The sequence below is a fragment of the Microtus oregoni genome, unplaced genomic scaffold, assembly GCF_018167655.1.
Source record: "Microtus oregoni isolate MIOR12 unplaced genomic scaffold, Mior012 000034F_ref0000314, whole genome shotgun sequence".
NCBI classification, from domain to species: domain Eukaryota; kingdom Metazoa; phylum Chordata; class Mammalia; order Rodentia; family Cricetidae; genus Microtus; species Microtus oregoni.
The window spans coordinates 6,644,033-6,658,964 of record NW_024543093.1 but is presented as its reverse complement, the minus strand read 5'-3'; the positions used below and the strand labels follow the sequence as shown (position 1 = coordinate 6,658,964).

At 48.9% G+C, this 14,932-nt stretch overlaps 1 protein-coding gene across 5 annotated transcripts in view; it reads left to right on the top strand.

Moving 5' to 3' along the window:
- Positions 1 to 14,932, top strand: part of Asap2 (ArfGAP with SH3 domain, ankyrin repeat and PH domain 2) — a 151,819-nt gene that overhangs the window by 111,966 nt on the left and 24,921 nt on the right. For all 5 annotated transcript variants that reach the window (XM_041630275.1, XM_041630273.1, XM_041630274.1 and 2 more), the window contains 3 exons: positions 2,144 to 2,277; positions 10,599 to 10,693; positions 14,641 to 14,830. In XM_041630275.1, the coding sequence (XP_041486209.1) occupies positions 2,144 to 2,277; positions 10,599 to 10,693; positions 14,641 to 14,830 (419 nt within the window). The remainder of the gene's footprint in view (positions 1 to 2,143; positions 2,278 to 10,598; positions 10,694 to 14,640; positions 14,831 to 14,932) is intronic.

Below are 14,932 nucleotides of genomic sequence, written 5' to 3'. Positions count from 1 at the left end.
CTGAAGGGCGCGGTGGGGATGAGCTGAAGGTCACCGGTCTTACAGGCTCTGAGATGCTGTGAAGGTCCGTTAGGGACAAACCTTTTGAAGCCACTTTCAGGCACACTCTGGCTCTGACACCAGGAAGAGAGCCACAGACTGTCAGACAACTGTAACATGAGCGACAGATCTCTATTATCTGTTTGCATTTTAATATAGTTTATCAGAGGGTTCATGTTAAGGCACATAGTATCCTTATGGATATTAACAACCAGAACTTTACAGCTTGAGGAATTGATGTTTAAATTAAGATAGGGGAGGGCCAGGGAGTCAGGGTGGACACAGTACTTGTCTGAATGCTTGCTTACCCTGGTTTCCCGTTCCCTTGGTTCTGTGACAGTTTCTATTGAAAATGCAACTGCAGTAGAGTGGACAGTTAGAAACGCCATCAAGTTCTTGTTTTCCTGAGCTTCAATTGGTCTCGGATCTATTAGAACTATCTTTGTGGCGGGAGCAGAGGCAGCAAGGAGAGTGTGCTCTTTCACAGGGAACAATAAGAACGGTGGAGTACTCAGATGCTTAGAGCGTCTTCATAAAGAGACTATGCTGTCGAATGCTAAGGCCACACAGATGGTGTGAAACATGCTGTGTTATCTGAACGTGTATTGTGCCCCCAAAGCGGGAGGCACACAGTATAGCTGAGGTGCCTGCAAACAGGGATGCTAGTAATAATCGCTAATGCGGGTACAATTGTGTGTGTGTGTGCATGAGTGTGTGTGTGTGTGTGGTGTGTACGTATGTGTACTGGGGATTGAATTTAGTGACTTCCACATGGTAGGTAAGCACTGTACTTCGGAGCTAAAGTTCTAGCCCACATTATTTTTTCCCCAAGATTAATCTGTTTGTTTATTTTCCTTGGAGTTGTGTGTATCACTCTGGGTGAGTTTATGTGCACCATTTGTGTGTGTGTGTGTGTGTGTGTGTGTGTAAGAGAGAGAGTGTCTGGGTGAGTTTATGTGCACCATTTGTGTGTGTTTGTGTGTGTGTATGAGAGAGAGAGAGAGAGAGAGAGAGAGAGAGAGAGAGAGAGTGAGTCTGGGTGACTTTATGTGCACCATTTGTGTGTGTGTGTGTGTGTGTGTGTGTGTGTGAGAGAGAGAGAGAGAGAGAGAGAGAGAGAGAGAGAGAGAGAGAGAGAGAGACTGGGTGACTTTATGTGCACCACATGTGTGTGTGAGCCTGGGTGAGTTTATGTTCACCACGTGTGTGTGTGGTGCCCATAGAGGCCAGAAGAGTGCATCAGATCCTCTGGAATTGGAGTGACAGATGGTTGTGAGTAGTCACATGGGTGCTGGGAGCAGACTTCAGGTCTCTACAAGAGCAGCGGGTGCTCTTACCAGTGAGCCATCTCCCCAGCCCCTCTCCTCCCATCCCCAATTGTTAACAACCAGACAGTTTTTAAAGAATTTCATGATGACCTTGGGGGCAAGATCGTCATGCTTGCCTGTGGAGAATTTCTAAAGGGCAGCAAACACTCCTAGGACATCGTGCTCCAATATGTCTTATTTTCAGTGCTCTGTAAATTCTGCATTTGCCTATCAAGTATTGGCTGGGTCCACAGTGTGCGCTTAGCACCTGGTAGGATACTTACAGTGAGGAAGTGAATGTCCCATGTGGAGAAGGCGTAACTCGAACTTGGGGAGACACTGCACTAGCTAGCGACAGGCCCTGAGCATACAATGAGATAGTGTGCAAAAGTACTCTGATGTCTGACACTTGCAGTACGATTGACTCTTCCCCAGCCTGGATCCTGAGCACAGCCCTTCACAAGCATGAGTATTCTCTGTTAGTGGTGGTACCTGGAGACCTTATCCATCCCTGCAGCACTATGCTCTTCCTGCTCCATTCTGTGATATGGTCAGGCAGAACTGGGGTAGGTGCTGCTGGACTAGCCCTTGCGGTCACTGCAGTGTATAGAGGGACAGGGTTGGGAGGAGAAGAATGAACACCTTGTCGTTGGTGTAATTTTAGATGACCAGGGTACCAGCTATATCACGGGTAAAATACTCTTGTTCAAATCTCCGTGTTCAGCAGCCTGACCGGGAGAAACTTCTGTCTCCTGTTGTCTGATGGCTGACTCATGAGGACCTCTTCTCTTTGGCAGATCCAACGTGGCTCTCCACCAACCTTGGCATCCTCACTTGCATCGAGTGCTCTGGAATCCACCGGGAGCTGGGGGTCCATTACTCCAGGATGCAGTCCTTGACCTTAGATGTATTGGGAACGTCTGAGCTTCTGGTAATTTGATTTAGAAACTTGTTGATAACGACTCCCTCTTTACTACCAAGGAGCGAGGGCACGTCTTGTTATGGGATGTTATTCATAAATGCAAAGAGTGGAAACGTCCCCAGACAAGGGTCACAGGCTGGTGGAGGAGTCTTCTGAAATGGTTGAGGTGGCAGCGGAAGGCCCATTGCTCCCTTCCACTAACCAGGCACAGAACCCGAAGCCTAAGGGCAGTGAAGGGTTTACCATGCCCAAGTCATCAACCAGTTTCTGGCGAGACTGTACCCGTGTTTGGCTTCCCGCCCCCGTTGGCCTTCCTGATCTGTATTAGCCCTCTCAGGAGACATACTGGCTTCTGTTGTAGCCCCTCGCTTTTCTAAAGTAGTCTTCCATGCCTGGCTCACTGCTAATATGGATGCTCTGTGATAGAGGGCTGGGGAGATGGAAGTGTGTTTTGAGAAATACCTTTTGGTACTTGATTCTGTGGCCTGACTAAATCATGAGGCCAATTGCACACTTACCTGGGCGTTGGTGCCGCTTCAGAATCTGTAGTTTCTATTTGGAAAGCAGTGCTCGAAACCATTTCTTGGGAGGACTGGGCACTGGGTAGTAAATAGTAAGTGGATATTGATTGCCATTGATTTTACTGTCAAGAGCAATAATCTTGACAGAAGATCTATTCACGTGGTCAGTAGTATTCCTCTCACAGGGCCCTACATCTTCTTGACATCTCCGAATCCAGTGTGTCCGTTTTCCTGATGCTTCTGGCTGTCTTGGGGAAACTGCCCTGTCATTCTGAGGAATTCTTTGTTTGATATTGGAAGGCAAGAGTGAGGAAAAGCTAGTGTGGATCTCAGACACCACCGTCATTGGTTACACCTTACAAATGAAACAGACTCAGTCCCTCCTCCGGGTGCTCTTGCTTATGAATACAATCCCTGCTGCTCATATTAGGGATCCTGGCCCACATCTCAGAGGTGTTTGAATGTACAGCATCTCTGGGAAAACTGATTATGGCTCAGTTACTGAATGGCCACACCAAGTTCCCGAGGAAACGGCATCTCGGCAAACTGATGGACTGTGGTGATTTCTCCTTTCACTGGTTGGCTTAGAGCAGAAGGACACATCCAGTGATGTATGGTGAGATCATGGCTTATGCCTTAGATCATCCGATCTCTGTGACTCAGCATCTTTGGTGTAGGATCTCCCACTTTACGGGGAAGCTTTGTTTACAATACTTTAATGTACCCCTGTTCTATACCCGTTAAGTTAACCCACTCATTTTGAATCTGTCTTAGTTCATACTCACTTCTGAGACTCCTGGGATACAACTGGCATTTATGGTGGGTTTTCTGGCCATGTGGGAAACATGTGAGCCCTTGATTGAAGCCCGCCTATTTCCCTGCTGTAAATGCTTCTATCGTCGCCAGTTTTGAGTTACTCTTATGAATTGCTGACTGTAGAGCTGGCAAAGGATGTTCAGAAGCACAGTGTTCTAGCATGCATTTATCACATAAATATAGTGCATATAAGCAACTCAAAACACTGATAATTGGGAAACGCACTAAAATTTAGAAATGATAAGATTAGTTTTATTTGGGTTTGGGGGGAACAGGGTGTCACTGTGTAGCCCAGCCTCTCTCCTTTCTTCTTCCTCAGATCCCTGCATACTTAGAATTCAGGTGTGCCCCAGCTTGCTCAGTGAGATAACGAGTCTCGAATGCCCAGGGTCGTCGTTGCTGACATGATTTATCATGCGTTTACACAGTACAGTTTTTAACAGTAGCAATGTTTAGCAGCTGTCTCTCAGAATTCCTAGCCATCTAGTAATTAGCTTTCAAGAGCTGGTAGAGCCGTGCTCCAACACCGATTAATTAACTGTGTCTGAAACGCGGGTCTGGAGAGATGCCTCAGAAGATGATGTCAGGTACCCGTGAGCAGGAGGTAGAGGTGACTGATGTCGCTGAGGTGGATGCTGGGATGCCGGGTCCTCTGTAAGAGCAGTGTGCACTCTTAACTGCCGAACCATCTCCCCAGTGTACTTTTATTTTATTTTTCTAAGACGTCTTCATAGATTCACCGGTGGTGTATATGGTTCTCTTCTTTCTCACCCTTGATGCGGTTTTTGATAAAAAGCTTCTTAGTATGAGGGGATGTGCCTGTCGTCCGCGTGTTGCTGGAGTTGGCATTGCTGGACATTGGTCTTGTTATCCAGTTGCTGTTTCGTGTCTTTGGTCCTTTGCCCCTGAGTCAGGACTGTCTGTATTCATTCTGTCAAGCTATTGAAGCTCATTAGGTATTTTTGGTTCTGTCCTCATATCAGGTGTTTTTCTATTCCGTAGACGGCCCCTTCACTTTATTTGTGCAGAGCATTTCCAGTTTTCCAGTTTTGCTTTCGTTGGTGAGCCGAGGCTTTTAAAATAACCCGAGAGAGGCAGCCAGCCCACAAGCAGGGCCTGAATGTATTTCATTTCTCTTGGGCATTCTGTCTTTGACTAGGAGAGAAACGCTCCCCGCTCCTGTCCTCCGACATGACTTCAGCAGTTTCCTCTCCAGAAGAGTCCCTGCTCAGTTCTGTGGATTGTGGCCTGGTTTGCAAAGTTTGTCTGACGCTGTGCCCTGGCTGTTTCTCCACTTTAATTTGCTGTTGTTTGAAAGCACACTTTCCTCGTTGGCCCGCTGGATTAGGGCAGCATCTGTGAAGGTGGCTGGATGTGGATAGTGACCACCTCTGCTTTCAGATCACTTTCTGCTCACTGAAATGGAAGACAGGAAGTTGGAGGGCTGTTTGGTGAGGTTATGCCACCCCAACCACTTTAGCGGGTCCAATTCCCTTCCACAGGGGCTTCCTAAGACCATTGGAAAACACAGGTATTCATATTATGATACAGCGATAGCAAAATTACAGATATGAAGTAGCAGCAAAAGTAATGTTATGGTTGGGCTCCCCACAACATGAGGAACTGTACTAAAGGGTTGTAGTGTCAGGAAGGTTGAGAGCCACGGCTCTAGAGTCTCAGTGAATCTGATTTCAGAAACGCCTGGCAAGCCCGGGTTTTAGAGAGGTGAAATTTCTCCTTAACTTTGAAGACCATTAAAAGCAGCTTTTTACTGGAGGGAGTCATCTGAAAAACCACATGACCTCCTAGGGCACGGGTGTCATGTGACCCGTTTCACTGTCATGTGAAAAGTTACATTCCGTAGTTTGAAATTTGGTTTAGAGTGGGGTGTGATGGCTCAGGCCTGTGAGCCTAACTGTGGAGGCCAAAGCAGGGATTGCTGCTGCTGCGAGTCCAGCCTGGGCTACACAGCGGGCTCCAGGCCATCCTGGGCTACAGAGCGAGACCCTGTCTGAACAGAATGAAGGACATTGACTTTGAAAGCTTTCCGTCATGCTGGAGGAATGTCGGGAAGCCTCGGGAGTTGGGTAGCTGACTCGGCTGTCTCTTGCGGTCTCTCAGCTGCACTGTCAGACGCCAGGGCAGCGCCAGTGCAGCCTCGAGCCCTGGGTCTGCTGTCAACGCTGGCATTTGATGGCCCTGAGTGAGCTAAGCCGCTCTGGGTAGTGGCTGCGGCTGCTTAGAGCCATGAGATTGCCGTCAGCTGCCATCCACTGAATCACATTCAGGTTCCAGGCATTGCTGTGACTGGTTTTTTTATTTGGTTGTTGGGTTGTTTGAATTTTTTTTTGTTGTTGTAGTTCGTTTGGTTGTTGCTGTTGTTTTTTTTTTTTTTCTTGTTGTTGTTCTTTCTCTCTGGCCTAAGTGAGGCTCAGAGTATGAGAAAGTTGCCCATGTAGTACACGTGTAACAGTCCTTCCACAGGCCGTGTGCAATCCTGTTTGTAAGTCACGGATATGTTTTTAGCTGCAGGCAAAGCCAAGTCCACAAGCATCTGTGTATATTGTCAAATAGATAAGAGAACCGGCAAGGTCCGCATAAGAGTGTGGCCTTCGTTCCTGCCCTCAAGATGTTCATGCTCCGCCCTTGTTAAGCTCTCAGCATCTCTTGACTCTGCCCCTACTGGTCACCCCTCTGTGTTCCTGGGCCCTCGAGCACATTTGTCAAGAAGTATAGCCTGCCTTCCAGCCTTGTACCCTGCTGGGCAGAGCTGGGGATGAATTGAGAGCTAAAACAAACCAGAATAGACCCAGACTGTAGTTGGCAGAGGCCCAGATGGCTACATGGTGCCTGCGTGTGGTAACTGTGTGGTAGTCCACCTCACTGGGCAGCTTGACCAGATCAAGCCTGGAGGAGGAGGAGCCGGCCTCACTGTTGTGACCCCTGTGGGACCTGAGGGACTCCAGGGAAGTCTGGCTTGTGAGGACTTCTGAATCCTGTCTTCAAGTGAGGGCAGAGAGGTGGAGAAAAGCTAGCAGAGTTGATATCCCTCCTTATGGGAATAGGAATCAGGAACTCTGCTTCAGACCATTCCAAACTCTAACGGCTGAAGGTTTGTAGAGGCCCCATTTCCCTGCTCTGGGTGTGTATGTGACTCACACACAGTCATTGTGGCCGTGAGCACTCTGCCTACCTAGACTTAGGGACTTTCGAGGCTTTGGGGCAGGAGCTTCTGTTGCCTCACCCCCAACACTGTGCTGTTTTTACAAATGTATATTTGTGTTTTACAGGACAACTTTCGGAATTCTCTTCTTGTCTTCCACCCTGTTGAGTGGGTCATTCTTGCTTTTTTCGGAGGGAGCAGCGCTCCAGAAAATCAGATCATTCCTTAGGGATTGCTCCTGGTCCCACTGCCAGTGACCCCACAAACTGCCCAAGCCACCCACTGTCACCTGCTTTCGGGGGGGCTTGATCGGTCTTACGCAGGTTTCCTGGTTGTCTGTCCAGAATCAATGGTCTCCCTCTAGTTCGGGTCAGCTTTTTCTGTGGGTTTCTCCATCATGGTCTTGACCCCTTTGCTCGTGTTATCACTTCTCCCTCCTTGACAGGACTCAGGAGCTCGGCCCAGTGGTTAGATCCACAACTAACCACCCTGCATCTGCCTCTCTGCTTCTGCTTCCATTGGTTATTGGATGAAGGTTTTAGGGGATCGTGTCTACTTCCCCTTCCTAGGCAGATCCATGTGTGTCTCTCTTAGGGTCCTCTTTGTTGCCTTGCTTCTCTGGCGTTGTAGACTGTAAGCTGATCCTTTGTTTTATGCCTATGGGCCGGGCGGTGGTGGCACACGCCTTTAATCCCAGCTCTCAGGAGGCAGAGGCAGGCGGATCTCTGAGGTTGAGGCCAGCCTGGTCTACAGAGAGAGTTCTAGGACAGGCTCCAAAGCTACACAGAGAAACCCTGTCTTATTTCTGCCTCTCTACATATTTTAGGCCATCTAGCCCATGGGCTTCTGGGTAATTCCTATGTCTACCCCTCCTTTCTTGCCAATGGGGTGCTAAGATTACAGATTTATGCCTCCACCTCCAGCTCTTTTGGGTCCCAGGGAACAGACTCCGGATTTGCAATGTAAGCCCCTTTACCCACTGCACCACATCCCTGGCGCTGCTGCTTCTGCTTCTTTTTATTTATCTATTACTATTGTTATTATTTTATTAATTTGTCTCTGTTGTTGGCCGAGCCAGTAGAGAATGACATGATGGCTTATGCCCAGTGCCCACCCCAGCTGAGGAGCTCAGTTACTTGAAGGGCTCCTTTGTCATGAAGCAGTAGAAAGGGCAAGGGATGGGTGTTCAATTTCACTGTCTTAAGTGATGATCAGATGGCCCTCTGTATCCGTGGGTTTACCATCTACATATCCAACCAACCTGAAGTCAAAATTATCTGAACTGGGTGCTGGAGAGAGAGCTCACTGTGGAAGAGCACTTGTTGCTTTCGCAGAGGCCCTGGATTCGGTTCCCAGCACCCACACAGTGGCTCACCACCATCTGTGACTCCAGTTCCAGGGGGTCTGATACGCTCTTCTGAACTCCATGGCTGTGGTGCGTACACACACACATTGAGACAAAGCAAACATTCATGCACACGAAGTAAATCTATAATGTTTAAAAGAAAATTTAGGAACTTCTAAAAGAAAACCGAAATTTCAGTTTGCCTCATTCCAAAAAGTCAATGAAGTGAGGTGCCAGCTGCAGTGTCTCTTCAAGGCCCTCCAGCTCCCTGACCCTTGGGCCCTTGTGCCGAGCCCGCTAAGGTGTCATCTGGTCGTGGGCACGTGCAGGCTGTTCTCCTTGTTATTCCCTCCACAGTGTCAGCTGGCAGCTGCTTCCCTGGCATTGTCTTAGGAATTAGAAGCCATCTAGAGCCGTGAAGGATGTACCCGGGTACCCTCGGGTCTCCCACCTCCAGACAGGGAGAGACATCTGTGCCATTGAACACCCTAGCTACCCCCCTGCTGGCCAGAGTCCCACCTCAGCACATCCCACACTGCCTTCAGGGGCAGTGACAGCTCTTGTGGCCGGAGCGTAGGTTAACGCCTAGTCCTTTGCTCTGAGTATGCTTCCCAGGGGTCTGCTGATCCCCTTCTTCCCCAGTAGGATCCTCTGGCCTCCAGCTTCCGGGGGCTTTGCCTCTGTTCCAAGTGGTTCCCTGTAGGCTGTTTTATAAATTTTATAAATTGGGTCTTAGCTGATATAGGAGGCAATACGTTCCTCCATGGGTGTGTGTGTGTGTGTGTGTGTGTGTGTGTGTGTGTGTGTGTGACATATAGGTGTGGCCACTCCCTGGACCAGCTGTCCTGGCTAAGCCAGCCAGACCCAAGCAGAAGGAAAGCTTTCTGAGTCCTGGTAAATTCTCTCCTCCCATCCCTCATCCACTAAATGCAGACTAGGAGGCACTGGGATGGTCCCTCACTCACAGGAGACAGTGTGGCTTCAGTCATTACTTACTTATTTATAATTATTTGTTTGTTTAAATGATTAAGCTCAGTTAAAGAGTGGCGCCAACATTCTGTATAGCATAGGGTGCTGAAGCAAGCGAGCTGTCTATACCAGAAATCCCATTATTGATATTTGGTTCCATGACTACTTCTTGCTGTACAAGAATCCTTTGCGGGGCATTTATCTTGTGGTCTGTGTCGTTGGAAGGTTTGTGCCCCCTTCGCTGTTTGCTCTGAGTGTCTGCATGTAGGAAACGTCAGTCTGGCTGCCCAGATTTTGCCATCTTCCCACTGTTTGAGGCCCCACATTCAGGTCTAAGCAAGGAGGAGCAGATAATGGGTGTGTCTGGCTCACTGATCGGATACAGTGTTAAACTAGCAAGGCTCACCACTTGAAGGGCAAGCTGCCCATATTCTATCACTGCCTTTACTGCCTCAGTCTAATGTGACTTCATGCCAGGGAGTCCCTGCTTTTTAACCGAGATCCCTTTGGATCTGAACCTAAGGTAGTATCCCCTAAGGACTCTTCTGACAGGACACACCTCCAGAATGTCCCTGCCTACCCTTTGTCTGCACAGACTGATTCACTGTGTTGTTGTCAATGAAGAAATTGAATAATCTCTTCTTTCAAACCCTTATGCAAGATGCACCCTGTCCATGTTGTTTCGTGACATATTTAAAAATCTGACTGGTGGGCCAACCTGCAGTAGTGGCAGGAATCAGACGTGGAAGCCCAGTTTGGTGCTTGGAATGAGGTGGAGACATCCCCGCTCTGAAGGAGTTTCTGGTCGTGCAGTTCTTCATTTGTCAAATGCCAGGTACCACGTTGTCAAGATAGCATGGCTGTGCCTGGCACAACAGTACTTAGTGAATATTGCATGAGAAGGTATGGCTTGAATATTGAAAAGTCAGAAGACATAGGGCAATATCCCTTTAATCCCAGGTAGAGGTAGGCGGATCTCTGAATTCGAGGCCAGCCTGGTCTACAGAGTGAGTTCCAGGACAGACAGAGCTGTAGGTCTCATGTGACATCACAGTGTTTCGGTTTGCTGAAGGTTTTCACTGAAGGCGCCCCATTTGGTCACTTTTGCAACCCTCTGAGGTAATTGTCCCCCTGGTTCCATGGATAAAAACTGACTCTTCCATTCGAACCTGGGTTTTGGCTTCCTGGCCCCGTATATCTCTGTGGTGCTGTCCCTCCCAGCTGGCGTCCGAGTGAATGTCTGTGGCAGAGCATGTGGGAACGGAGACTCACCGTGGCTCGTGTTCCTGCTTTTCTTGAGGCTGTGGTGACTCGGTCCACTTTCCACAGGATCCTCTTCTGGTCGTCTGTGCGGTCCCCCTTGGGGCTTTGGGTTTTGTGCCTTTTCATTAAAAGCAAACCACTTCACCGCTCTGTGTCTCAGTGGCTATTAAATAAATCATCAGATCGTGAGTAACGGGCAGTAGTGGAGGGTATTAATAATTGAGTGTCCTAAAATAGACTTCTGTCTTTGCAGCTTGCCAAGAATATTGGGAATGCAGGCTTTAATGAGATCATGGAGTGTTGCCTGCCATCTGAGGACTCCGTCAAACCCAACCCGGGCAGCGACATGTAAGTATGAGCAAACGGTTGCTCTTTGCTGAGCCCTGTGTGCACAGGGACAGGTCTGGGGACACCTCAGTTGTTGCTTACCACTGGCTGAAGTTTATTTGTTTTCTCTTTGATTTTTTTTTCTTTTTTAGTCGTTTCTGTGGGTCCAAATAGAAACACGGTGTGATTGGTTTTGCTAGGTGACCAGAGGACAACAGGCTTTTTAGCACCTGAGAGACTTCCATGTACCTCTGTGCCCCTTGCCATGGTGCTTTCTCTCTGTCCGCTTTCCCAGCGTGGTGGATTGTGCCTAGTCATCACAGACAGGCGACATGTGCCATTCTCTCTGTCAATGTCCTTCAAGATGTACGACTTGTTGTCCCCTCCAGAAAACCTTTTTGTGTTTCACTGTTGATACGAACTGTGTGACCCACAAGCTAGTGTGCCTCATTGTGGTTCCAGCTGGCCACTGATGGACCATATACGTCAGGGATTGCCTGCTGGTTTTATCAGTGTTTCCTTCGAACACACTGCGCTTGAGGAGGTGGACAGGGCAGTGCCATGCTGCCTCTCAGACCTCATCCCTGTTTCTTAAAATGGCTGGCTTGCCCACAGGAGGGCTTGGGGGTGGTGTGCCTGCCATACCAGAGTGTGATGCAAAGCGAGGCAGGTAGAAGAAGAGGAGGACTGGGTCTGAGGCCTGCAAACAGACACCGCCTGTGTCTGAGCAGCACGACAACATGGGGAAAGTAGAGAGGATAGGGGAGAAGAGGAAGCTTTGCCATCTGTAACACAAACTACGTTTCACTGGCATGGGCCTGGAGTTGAGTTAGTGGGAGAACAGTGTGTAGGGTTTGTGCACAGCAGAACACTTAGGTCTTTGTAGCTGTTCTATTTGGGAAACTGAGGACGCAGAAGGGTAGGACCTGTGTTGCCTTGCACTCTGATCCACTGAGGACATGGAAACATTCCAGGGGGCGAGTAGGAGGCTGTCATTCGTTGACCACACCTGGTCTCAGACCAGCTGTGAGCTGGTGTTTGGTTATAGTCGGTCTGTGTTTGCATCCCGTCATAAGTGAGCATTTGGGACATAGCTTCTCCCAGAGATTGGATAACATGGTTGTAAAGCATTGTCTTCTGCATATGAGATGCTAATTTCAGATCTGACCTGGAAAGCCAGGATTTCCCATTCTTTTTCAGGCCACGGGGTGGGGCAAGTTCTTTGTAGTTTGAGTCTAAGCCCCAGTTTCTCCCATTAAAAAAAAGGAAGAATATGCTGCCCACCTCAGAGAGGTATTGGGGAAATCAGAAAGATGGTTTGCAGTGAGCCTTCTCTTGGGATCCACGGGTGCACAGTACCTTCCCGGATAACTGGAGGACCACATTTAATGAAGGAAATGCCATGGTCCAGCATGCTGAGTTTAGTGATGACTGGCACTTGCTGGCTTTCTGGTTGTCTCTCTTTGTGACACCAGTCTCCTGGGAGGCTGTAATGCCAGTCAACTTTAAACAAAGACTATAGTAACTTTTCCATACCAGGATTAGAGACTGGAGAGGTGGCTCAGTGGTTAAGAGCGCTTGCTGCTCTTGCAGAAGACCTGGGTTTGGGTTCCAGCACCTATGTGGTGGCTTCAGCAAGTCAAAACTCTAGTACTTGAAGCCCTAATGCCCTCTTTCTGGCCTCTGCAGGCACCAGGAAATGTATATGGTACACATACATACATGCAGGCAAAAACATTCATACACATAAAATAAATAAATGAATCAATCTTTTTTAAAAGAATTACTTATAAAAGCAGAACTTTAAAAAATTACTTATGAAAGCAGAACATCTGTTTGTTCTAGGGGTAATTGAGCCTAAGAATGAATACCACCTCTCAACATCTGTGCTCAATCCTCTGCGAGGTGCACACACGCACGTGCACACACACACCCTTGACACCTCTCACAGGAAGCTTACACCCTCAGAAATGGGGGTGAATGGCTGTTACAGTGATGAAAACACGCTCCCAGTCATTCTTTCGCAAGTGAGATGAACCGCATGACCAGCCGTGGTGGTCCATGACCATAATCTCTGCAGTGGCCAGGTTGAGGCAGGAGGATTATGTGTCTGAGGCTAGCCTGGACTACATAGTGAGTTCTAGGCTCACCTGGGCTACATAGTGAGTTCAAGACTAGCATGGGCAGCACAAGGAGACCCTTAATCCGACGACCCCCACCCGCCCAAATAAAAGACGATTAATTGTATGACTTTGTGCCTCCGGAAGCCAAGCCGGCTCATTCTTATAGCATTCCATCTCACTTGACAACATATTCAGGTTTCACATACCGTTCTGAGAAATTGTATTCCATCCATTTTTGTATTTGTCACCACAGTATGTTGCTTGTAGTGATTCGGTAAATATTTAATGGCTCAATAAATCAAAGAAACAGCCCCTGCTCTATGCCAGCTTCATTCGGCGAATGTTTTACACCTAGGTTTGATAGAGTGAGCTGCTTGTAGCTTGAAGTAAGTACACATGATCTTCAGCCATATGCTGAAGGGGAAACCAAAGGCACGCACTAATGGCCTGTGAACCCCCAGTTGGGAGTGGAGGCAGAAAGCATGTGTGACCGGGCCACCCAGAGGCCAGACTGCATCTGCTCATAGAGGCAAACTGTTTCTGAATCCCCGAGAAGCAGCAGGAAGCCCCACCTCCACTCCCCACTCCCACCCCCAAGAACACCAGATGGATAGGTCTGTGGTAGTCTGTTGCTTCCCACCACACAGCTCAGTCTATGCATTTTTTAAAAGCCGAGAGCACATTAATAACACAATCTATCTCGATTCAATCACGAAACGAAACAAAAAAAAAAAAGCCTAGAACTTCAGACTGGAGAGATGACTCAGTGGTTAAAAGTGCCTACTGCTTGCCAGGTGATGGTGGCGCACACCTTTAACCCCAGCCCTTAGGAGGCAGAGGCAGGCAGCTCTCTGTGAGTTAGAAGCCAGCCTGGTCTGTGGAGTGAGTTCCAGGACAGTCTGGGCTGTAACATAGAGAAACCCAGTCTCAAAACACCCCCTCAAAAAAAAGAGTGCATACTGTATTGAGTTGGGTTCTCAGCACCCACGTCACGGTTCTAAGTCTGTACCTTTTGTTTGAGGGCATCCAAAGCCCTTGTCTTCGTGTCTTCCGTGTGTCCTCCCTACCTCGTTTCCTGTCCTTCTGGAGATGAGAGGTCATTGAGCATTGGCCTGCTTAACTCACCAGCCTCCCAATGCTGGCTTCTAGGAATGGCGTCCACTGCATCTCACAATGCAGGTGTTGCACGGCCCAGGCTTAGAGACATGCTGTCTGTGAGCAGCAGCAGAATGGCAGAGAGCTGCCTGCTTCTGTCCCTTTCTCACCTGGAAGGAGAGGATGTCGGGAGTGTTTCAGAATGCCGAGCGGACCCATGCACTCCTGAATCCCAGTGTCTGTGGGCTGGGACCCCTGCCATTTGAGGCATGGTAACTGAACATTGTCATTTAGTTTACACTCCCTGCCACTGATGAGTGAGTGATTTTTATGGCACGCGTGAAGACTGCAAAGGAGAGGGTGTAGATATGGCTGTCTGGTAAGTGGAAAGGCACAAGGAAAAGGCCCAGAAGAGGGCCCATCAGGGCGACCAGCCCATGTGAGGAGGTGGCTTGGGACAGCTGAAGGAGGAATATGTGGAGATAGGCGAAGACACAGGTTACGTGCAGGGACCGCAGTGTGCTGAGGCAAGAGCTCAGGGTCACAGGAAGGACAGCAGCAGGCAGCTGAGAGGATGTGAAGAAGCCACACCCTCAGCGTCTGTCTTTACAACCGGGTGAAGCCCAGGACCGCTGCGTGAAAAGAAAGAGCCCACAGGGCCCCAAGAGGGCCGGGTCACGTTGAGATGATGGGCTAGGCGGATCGGCAGAGGCCTTCAGTGTCTCACCTGTTAGCTATGTCTGGTTTCAGGACCGCGCGGAAGGACTACATCACAGCCAAGTACATCGAGAGGAGATACGCAAGGAAGAAGCATGCTGACACCTCGGCGAAGCTCCACAGCCTTTGCGAGGCCGTCAAGACCAGAGACATTTTTGGCTTACTCCAAGCTTACGCTGATGGTGTGGACCTGACAGAAAAAATCCCACTGGCCAATGGGCATGTAAGAGGGGCTGCAGAAGGATGAGAAATTCGGGGTGAACAAGGGAGGTGTGTTCAGCCATGTTATCCTCCGTTATTGTGCCCTCTCTGGACAGAATAGGTG